The sequence below is a fragment of the Myotis lucifugus genome, unplaced genomic scaffold (assembly GCF_000147115.1).
Source record: "Myotis lucifugus unplaced genomic scaffold, Myoluc2.0 scaffold_280, whole genome shotgun sequence".
NCBI classification, from domain to species: Eukaryota; Metazoa; Chordata; class Mammalia; order Chiroptera; family Vespertilionidae; genus Myotis; species Myotis lucifugus.
This window is the reverse complement of record NW_005871328.1, coordinates 293064-302581: the sequence shown is the minus strand read 5'-3', so window position 1 is coordinate 302581 and position 9518 is coordinate 293064. Positions and strand designations below refer to the sequence as shown.

The 9518-nt window shown below is 54.4% G+C and overlaps 1 protein-coding gene across 1 annotated transcript; it reads left to right on the top strand.

The window, feature by feature from the left end:
- Positions 1 to 551: 551 nt before the first annotated feature.
- Positions 552 to 9211, top strand: ILVBL (ilvB acetolactate synthase like). Its single transcript, XM_006099689.3, is given in 16 exon segments — positions 552 to 781; positions 924 to 1125; positions 1249 to 1376; positions 1463 to 1601; positions 1692 to 1803; positions 5011 to 5072; positions 5075 to 5109; positions 5244 to 5341; positions 5457 to 5593; positions 6568 to 6702; positions 7722 to 7836; positions 7923 to 8092; positions 8169 to 8239; positions 8319 to 8390; positions 8544 to 8649; positions 8763 to 9211. Coding segments are annotated over 16 exon segments (1770 nt in total). The 5' UTR covers positions 552 to 772; the 3' UTR covers positions 8942 to 9211.
- Positions 9212 to 9518: the final 307 nt, after the last annotated feature.

The window sequence follows — 9518 nt, the reverse complement described above, 5'->3', positions numbered from 1 at the left end:
CAGCTGGTAACTCCTGCCTTGTGCTTTTGGCCACACTTCCCTGGGTGTTGTAGATCCACCTTCCCCCTCTCTCCCTGATTCTCCCAACATCTCTGGGCGGACAGTGTAACAGAGCAGGGTGCTTAACAATGTTGATTGTACGGGACTTTGAATCTTGCTTGGGCAAGTCTTGGTCCCCTTAGCTGTAAAAGGATATACAGTTGAGTCTTGACTAACATGGGTCCTCTTATGTGCAGGTTTTTTTCAATAAACACAGAATTCAGTAAATGTGCTTTTTCTTCCTTATGACTTTCTTTTCCTTCCTCTTCTTTTTCTAACTATATTTTTATTGATTTCAGAGAGGAAGGGAGAGGGAGAGAGGGATAGAAACATCAATGATGAGAGAGAATAATGGATTGGCTGCCTCCTGCCCACCCCACACAGGGGATTGAGTCCACAACCTGGGCTTGTGCCCTGACTGGGAATGAAACTGTGACTTTCTGGTTCATAGGTTGACGCTCAACCACTGAGCCACGCCAGCTGGGCTTTCTTATGATTTTTCTTAATAATGTCATTTTTCCCCCTAGCTTACTTTATTGTAAGAATACAGCATAATCTACATATAACCTACAATATATGTGTTAATCAACTATTTATATTATCGATAAGACTTATGGTTAATAGGCTATTAGTAATTAAGTTTTGGGGGAGTCAGAAGTTATTAGTGAATTTTTGACTTCGTGGGGGTTGGCACCTCTAACCCCTGTGTTGTTCAAGGGTCAACTGTAATGACATGAGGATGGTAAGCTATGTGCCTTCCCCACATCCCTCTGGCCCTGCTCCCTCCCTCCTTCCTGGGTGTGGGGGATCACCCCTCTTCCCACCTGCCCTGGTGCCCTTGCCCTAGTTCTTGACAGTCTTCCTCTTCCGCTTCATGGGCTTAGGTGGACAAGGTGAGCAACCGGCATGGTGGGGAGAGCGTGGCAGCTGTGCTGAGGGCTCATGGTGTGAAGTTCCTCTTCACACTAGTTGGTGGGCATATTTCCCCGCTGCTGGTGGCCTGTGAGAAGCTGGGCATCCGCGTGGTGGACACACGCCATGAAGTCACAGCCGTGTTTGCTGCTGATGCTGTGGCCCGCCTGACTGGTGAGGGCAGAGCAGAGAGGGCTAGGGGCTGGGATGGGGGATCTTTGAGGGGCAGGGTTTTCTATGGGGGGTGGCCAGTAGGATGGGCATTGGGTACAGAGGGTGACAGGGTCTGTATTCCAGGAACGGTGGGCGTGGTGGCAGTGACGGCAGGCCCTGGCCTCACCAACACAGTGACAGCAGTGAAGAATGCCCAGATAGCCCAGTCCCCAGTACTGCTTCTGGGTGGGGCCGCCAGTACTCTGCTGCAGGTACCCTGACCTCAGGAGGTGGTAGGGGCTCCAGGGAGGTTTGGAGGGCTCCTACCCCATAACTCCCTTGAACCCGTTTCCACCAGAACCGGGGTGCACTCCAGGCCATTGATCAGATGTCCTTGTTCCGGCCACTCTGCAAGTTTTGTGCTTCTGTGCACAGGGTGCGGGACATCATGCCCACTCTGAGGACTGCGATGGCCGCTGCCCAGTCGGGCACCCCGGGTAGGTGGTAGAGGGCTGGGTAGTGGTCAGGTCCTAGGACCTGGGGGTTAGGGAAGTCCAGCAAGCTCAGTGTCCTCCCTGCTCCCACAGGCCCTGTGTTTGTGGAGCTGCCCATCGATGTGCTGTATCCCTACTTCATGGTCCAGAAGGAGATGGTGCCAGCCAAGCCACCCAAGGGCCTCATGGGTCGAGCAGTTTATTGGTGGGTAGCCCCACTCCCACCATGACCTCCTCCCTTCTCCTGCAACCTTTTGCCAGCATTTATCCCTCTTTGAGCTATTTATTGATTTGCACATTAATGGAGAGGAACCAATCATGGGAAGAGAATTCTAGGTGGAGGGTATAGCATATGCAAAGGTCCTGAGGCAGGAATGAACTTGGTGGGTTGGGAAAGCAAGGTGGCTTGTGGGGGCAGGGGCTGAGTTTGCAGCAGGTGAGCAAAGAGGAGAGGGGGCAGGGGCTGAGTTTAGAGCAGCCAGCATGGCTCACTGGGAGTGCCTGCAGTTTTACTTTTAATTCGAGGTTCATTAAGAAGCATTGCAGGGCCTTAGTCAGAGGTGTGGGATACTCTGATTCAGGCTTTTATTATGTTTCCTCTGGTGTTTGGAGAATGGACGCTGGTTGGGTGGAAGGTGGGAAGCCAGGGAGGAGGTATGGTTGTGCCCAGGATGAGAGGTGATGATGGCCTGGATCTGGGTAGTGGCTGTGGGATGCAGAGACATGGATGGATCACTGATGAGTACCTGGAGAAAGGGACTGGAGTGGGTCCCTGCAGGCCTGTGACATGGGCACAGCTCACTCTGGGGCTTTGAGTGGCAAGTGGCTAGGATCTTGGAGAGAGCAGGGTAGTGGGGCTGGCCTGGGGTAAACCTGAAGGTTTTAAAAGAGCTGAGGAGTTTGAGGGGCACTTCCTTCAGTTGAGCAGATAGAAACGGGTAGGGGCACAGCTCAAGCAGAGGTATGCGAAAGGGTCCATTTTTGGTCACCACTAGGTGGGCCTGGGTGAAACCGCACAGGAGGAGGAAGAATCAATCCTCCTTCCCCCCTTTGCCCGTCCTTGCCCCTGCTCCTTCCAGTCCTCCTTTATATATTTAGCAAGTGTGCTATGTGCCATGTACCAGGATGAATATGGGTGACAGTAAACAAGACAGACAGGTTCCTGAACCCTGGGCTTGGGAGATGCACCTTGAGGGGAAGTTCAAGGAGTAGCGGTTTTACTCCATGTCTTTTATAACAACCCTTCGAATTAAGGTATTTTACTGAATGACTTGCATGAAGTCATCCAGCTTGTTAATGGCACACGAGGATTCAGCCTGGAGGAGCCTTCAGCGCTTTACTCACAGAGCTATGGGCCATCTCTAATGAGTGACATGGAAGTCCAGAGACATGGGTTCACATTCCAGGACTGCCGCTAACTAGCTGTGTTAACTTGAGCAAATGGTTAAACCATTTCCCCCCATTTTTATTGAGATATAATTGACAGACAGCACTCTAAGTTGAAGGTGTAAAGCATAACAATTTTACTTACATATAATGTGATTAAACCTTTTTTGGCTTCAGCTTCCTCATCTGTAAAATGGATGAACGTTGCCTGCTTTTCACTAGACTATAAGAGTCTGTGAAGAATAAAATGAGATAGTTTTGATAGTGCAAATGCTCAAGTCTAAAGAATTAACCATTATTATTCTATGTAATAAAAGCCTAATATGCTAAGTGTCCAGTTGTCTGGTCATCTGTTCAACCAATCAAAGCACAATATGCTAATGAATGCTAAGGCTGCTCAATTGCTTGCTGTGATGTGCACTGACCACCAGGGGGCAGACAGTCGACTGGTTGACCAGTCGCTATGACATGCACTGACCACCAGGGGGCAGACGCTCCAACTGGTAGATTAGCTTGCTGCTGGGGTCCAGCCAATCAGGACTGAGCGAGATGGGCTGGACACGCCCTGGAGCCCTCCCGTGGTTCCTCTCCGGCTGGCCAACCTCCCTCGCCCCTCCCTGGCCCTGATTGTGCACAGGTGGGGTTCGTCAGCCTGGCCTGTGCCCTCTTGCAATTCGGCACCCCTTGGGGGATGTTGGGAGAGCCGGTTTCAGCCCAATGGCGGCGGAACAACTGGTTGCTATGACGAGCACTGACCACCAGGGGGCAGACGCTCAATGTAGGAGCTGCCCCCTGGTGTCAGTGTGCTGTGGGAGCACTGCTTAGCCAGAAGCCAGGCTCATAGCTGGTGAGCACAGTGGCAGCGGTGGCGAGAGCCTCTCCTGCCTCCGCCGCAGCGCTAAGGATGGCTGACTGATGGCTTAGGTGGGGAGTGGGCCTAAGCTGTCAGTTGGACATCCCCTGAGGGCTCCCTGACTGCGTGAGGGCACAGGCCAGGCTGAGGGGCCCCCCCTGAGTGTATGAATTTCATGCACCAGGCCTCTAGCTTTAAATAAGAACAGGGCTGAATCCCGTGTCATGTCAGGTGAAAGGCAAGGTGTCTCCTATCCTTCCTTCAACATGGTTAGGGAACCAGGAATAGAGAGCAGGGCTCAGGGGTGCTAACACGTAGGAAATGGTCAGTAGTCATATCTGGGAGGCAGAAGTTTTAAGCAGTTCTGTTCTGTGGCCCTGACAGCCTCTTTGCTCCCTGGCCTCATAGTCCCCTCCACCTCCTCCTCCCAGGCTTCTCTCCTCAGCCCCTGCAAGGCTAGCTTTTGCCTTTTCTTTCCATGTTGGGGGTCTCCATGGTTCCTTCCTTGGCCTGTTCTCATTCTCTGCAGTTTGACTCCAAAGAGAAACAGAAGCTTCCCGTTCCGACTGCTTCCTGCCAACACCCATGTATCTGGTTTTGGCTGGATTGGGTGTTCTTAAGGGCAGGGCTGAGCAGGATTTATCTGTGTATCTCCAGAGCCCTGCACGGGGCTTCATGGAAAACCAGGGCCCTGTGACCCAATGATTAAGGAGACAGAGAAGTGGGACGCTAGAGAAAGGCAGGCGTACTGATGATGTGAATGGCTCCACTGATGGAGGGTATTGCAAAGTGCTTTGTGTCCTGAATGGATAGTTCACTGAGCCTTGGGAGGGAGGCTTCCTTTTACATTTTACAGGGCAGTTTGCTCAGAAAAGTTATATCATTTGCCCAAAGTCACACAGCTAGGAAGCGGCAGAGCCACCTCTGCCTAACCCTGCAGCTGTGGCCCTGATCCTGGCACTCCATGCCTGTCACTTGTTTCTGAGGGTCTGTGTCAGGTTGGAGTGGTCATCCGAAGCTTCCAAGGGGAAACTGGCTGCTGGAGACTTGATCCCTGGGGTTTGTCCCTGGGCCATTGCTCGACCACCCCTGTGCCTGTCCGACTTCCCTCCTTCAGCTCCTGGAACCTCAGTAATGAATCCTGGTAACCACTCTTTCCTTTCCTCTTCGCAGGTACTTAGAGAATTACCTGGCCAATCTCTTTGCAGGAGCCTGGGAGCCTCGGCCCGAAGGCCCCTACCTCTGGACATCCCCCAGGCATCCCCCCAGCAGGTAAATTGCCCCTCTTTCCTGGCCGAGGACCCCACCTGGCAGGACGGCCTGTCCCTGAGTCAGTATTGGGACTTTGATCTTGGGGGCTAATGGTGACTCAGGGTCGGCTCTTTGAGCCCCACCTCTTGCCCCAGGTTCAGCGCTGTGTGGAGATCTTGAGCCGGGCCAAAAGGCCCCTTGTGGTGCTGGGGAGCCAGGCCCTACTGCCCCCGACACCTGCCAGCAAGCTTCGGTGAGAAGCCTCAGCCCTGCCTTTACTATCACATTCCTGGTCCCTGGTTCCCTGGTGCCCTGTGGGGACTGGCAGGCCCGTGGCCACACTCACTTCCGTTTACCTGGACCTGCAGGGCTGCCATGGAGACTCTGGGTGTCCCCTGCTTCCTGGGCGGGATGGCACGGGGGCTGCTGGGCCGAAACCACCCCCTGCACATCCGGCAGAACCGCGGTGCCGCCCTGAAGAAGGCAGACGTTGTTCTCCTGGCAGGTGGGCTTCAGCCTCCACCCCCTCTCTTCCCTTTCCCTCACTCCAGGACCCCCCTTACCCTGTGATCCTGCCCCTCCTAATCTGGTACTCACTGGCCCTACCCCTGCCCCTTTCAAGGTCTCTGAATTTGAAATTCACCTGAACTCGTGCCAGGTTGTAGTTGTGTGCTGTGACCCAGCTTTGCACAGAGGAGGACACACAGATAGTGGGCTCTGTGGAACTTTGTGCACAGCATTTGCATTTGTACATGTTATACAGCATTTATCCTTTATACAGCATGTACACATACGGCATATACATTTCCACATAAAGTGCTTTGAAGTCTGCCGGACACATAATACTTGTATCAGTTAGCTATTGCTGTGTAATAACCATTCCAAAATTCAGTGGCTTAAAATGCAATTATTATTTCTCAAGACCCACCAACAGGTAAGGTGGTAGGTTTTCTGGTTTTGGCAGGGCTCATTCAGGAGTCTGCGGTTGGGGAGGCAGGAGGGCAGCTGTGCCGATCTAGGCTGGGCTGGCTCACATACTTGGGGATTGGCTGGGGCTATCGCTGGGTTGGCATGGCCTCAGCTAGGATTCTGAGTTCTCACTCTTCTCTACCTCCTCCTCCATGTTCCTCATCATCCAGCAGGCTGGCTTGGGCTGCTTCACTTGGGGGATGAGAAACATGTAGGGCGGGGGGAGCAAGGTTATTTAAAGGAGAGTGGAAGCTGCAAGGTTTATTGAAGCCTGGTCTGAGGAACGCATGCCAGCACTCCTGACACATGCTGCTGGCCAGAGCACATCCCGAGGCCAGCCCAGCCTTAAGGGCTGGGAGCTACAAAGTCATCACACGTCGCATGGGGCCATGGAGAGGTGAAGAACGGGCACCCTTTTGTATTCAGTCTGTTATGGTGGATTAAATTAGGTAGTCGGCATCCCCCAGGACACTGGCCCTCCATCCACTGTTCCCCTATCTCCCACCCTAGGAGTTGTGTGTGACTTCCGTCTGTCCTATGGCCGTGTCCTCAGCCGAAGCAGCAAGATCATCATTGTCAACCGTAACCGGAAAGAGATGTTGATCAACTCAGACATGTTCTGGAAGCCCCAGGAAGCTGTGCAGGGTGACCCACACACGTGCTCCTGGGCCCTCTCCTGGCCTCTGCTGCAGCTGGCTCGAGCTGGGTTCTGGGTTCTGGACCTTGCCTGAGGGAGCACCCAGTCAGCCAGAGCCATAGATTCAGCTCTCAGACTGATGAGTGCTTCTGGATGAACACATGGTGGGCGTGCACCAGAGGGAAGGCCTGGGAATGTGCATGTGACCATGTCCCCTGCTGCAAATCCTCTCACGCTGCCCGCTGTTGTTAGGACCGAGAGCTCACTCCTTGGCCCCTGAGGTCTCTGTCAATCTGTCATAACCTCAACCCCGGATCAGTCCTCTCCCCTGGCCTTTCTGTGTCCTGCTTTGCCCATCATTGTAAGGACATGGGCTTCCCTGCAGTGCTGGTGACAGGGAACTCTGTGTCAAGCAGAGAAGTGGCAGTTTCATTCATCATGTTTGGGAAGGCCCACTGTAGCAGTTGGGGGGGCAGCAAGTTGGAGGGGCCAGGCGGTGTCAAGGGGTCTGTTAAACTGGGTCAGGACAGAAATGACAAGGCCTGGATCGAGGATGGACAGGGAAAGAGAAACTCAACTCTGAGCCTCGAGGTGATTATTTCCTAATGCAGTTGATGAAAGTGCATCATCACCAGCTCGTATATTTGCTCACAAGCACTCTGTGTGCCTGGGTTGTAGAGATGTACTTGGCAGATGGAGGTGTTTTTAGCGATATCTTTCAGAGGAAGAACTGATGGACCTAATGATCTGGGGTGTGATGGGGAGGCTGGCGACGAGGTTGGCTTGGGTTTCTAACCCACTTTGTCCTCCCTAAATCTTGTTTCTCCAGCCTTGCCCTCCCTCTCACCCTGGCTGCCCTAACCTGGTTCCCAGTATGTTTTCCCCGATTTGCTCAAGGAGTGCCCCTGGCCTGCCTCCTTGCCTCCTGTTCCAAGGCTGCTGTTGGCTTCCTGTTGGCTTGGGCCTCGTGTGCTGAAAGGGCAGAAGGAGGCCACCTCTCTGCAGCTGTGCCCTCTTCCTTCCCCAGGAGACGTGGGCTCCTTTGTGTTGAAGCTGGTGGAGGGCCTTCAGGGCCAGACATGGGCCTCAGACTGGGCAGAGGAGCTTCGGCAAGCCGACCAGCAGAAGGAGAAGTCCTTTCGGTGGGGGCTGGTGGACATGGAGGGTGGTGGTAGGTTCCCAGCAAGGTCTGCTGCTGGCCCTGCTGACCTGCACTGGTCCATTGCAGGGAGAAGGCGATGATGCCTGTATCCCAACACCTGAACCCCGTGCGGGTGCTGCAGCTGGTGGAAGAAACTTTGCCTGACAATTCGATTCTGGTGGTAGATGGCGGGGACTTTGTGGGCACTGCCGCCCACCTGGTGCAGCCCCGTGGCCCCCTGTGCTGGCTCGATCCTGGTAAGGAAGGGCCTACGCCTGGGGCAGCTTGTACCGTCCAGTCCCCTTCACACCCACATGCTCTTGGTTCTCCTAGGGGCCTTCGGGACTCTGGGGGTTGGTGCAGGATTTGCACTTGGGGCCAAACTGTGCCGGCCAGATGCTGAGGTGAGTCAGAGCCTGGAGGCAGGTGGCTTGCTGCTTTTTGGGCCATGAACAACCCCAACTATGTCCTGTCCCACCTCAGGTCTGGTGCCTGTTTGGGGATGGAGCTTTTGGGTACAGCCTCATCGAATTTGACACCTTTGTCAGACACAAGGTAACCGGCCGCCCCAGGTGAAGCCTGAGGTTCTGGGAGATGTCATCTGGGTGGGCTGGGCTGGGAGGGGGTTGCTTCTGTCTGGCGGAGGTCCTCTGGCTGGCCAAGCCTGGGGGCTGAGTATTGTGGCTTGGCCTCATCCTCTCCCTGCAGATCCCAGTGATGGCCTTGATAGGGAATGATGCTGGCTGGACCCAGATTTCTCGGGAGCAGGTGCCCTCTTTGGGCAGCAATGTGGCCTGTGGCCTGGCCTACACTGGTGAGGGGCCTGGCATGGGGGAGGCTGTCCCTGGCTCGGCTGTGTGTCTCTCTTGGGCTGGCTGCATGGTCGGCTGGGTCCCTGCCACCATCTGACTTGATCTCCCCTTTTAGATTATCACAAAGCAGCCATGGGTCTGGGGGCCCAGGGCTTGCTGCTCTCACGGGAGAATGAGGACCAGGTGGTGAAGGTGCTTCGTGATGCCCAGCAGCAGTGCCGAGATGGCCATCCAGTCGTCGTCAATATCCTCATTGGGAGGACAGACTTCCGCGATGGCTCCATTGCTGTGTAGGGCCTCGTGGGTGCCTTCCTACCCCTGGACTACTTAGCTGGTCTGGAGTCTCTTCCTTGCCTGCTCTGGGCTATCCCGTGGGGCTCAGTGACCCTATAATCCTCCCTGAGGCCAGGGAGGGCTGGAGGGGTCAGGGTTCACAGAGGCTCCCTGGAAGCACAGGAGAGCTCTGGGGCCTTTTTCTCTGTGGTCCCAATTGTGCCCTTTCTCTTTTTTTACACACGGAATAAACCACCCCGGTCCACGTGGGCCCAAGTACTCATCCCAGAACCTGTGCATATTGATTTATTGTTCACAAAGATGGAAGTGAGGGGAAGTGGGGGGTAGACAGAAGGGGACCCTTCTCTCCCACTGGGCACCAGTACTGGGGATTTCAGGGTACTCAGCATTGTGAACCCTCCCCCGGCTCTGTGGTCCCTGAAAGAGCCCCACACGTCTGCTCCAGACGTGTCCATGCACTCGCATCCTCACACACAGACACACACACACAGAGGCAATAAATACGTTCCGTACCAAAGTGCCCCATCCTGACACTTCAGGTGGGGCCCCTCCAAAGGGAGGTCTTATAAGTGCTCAG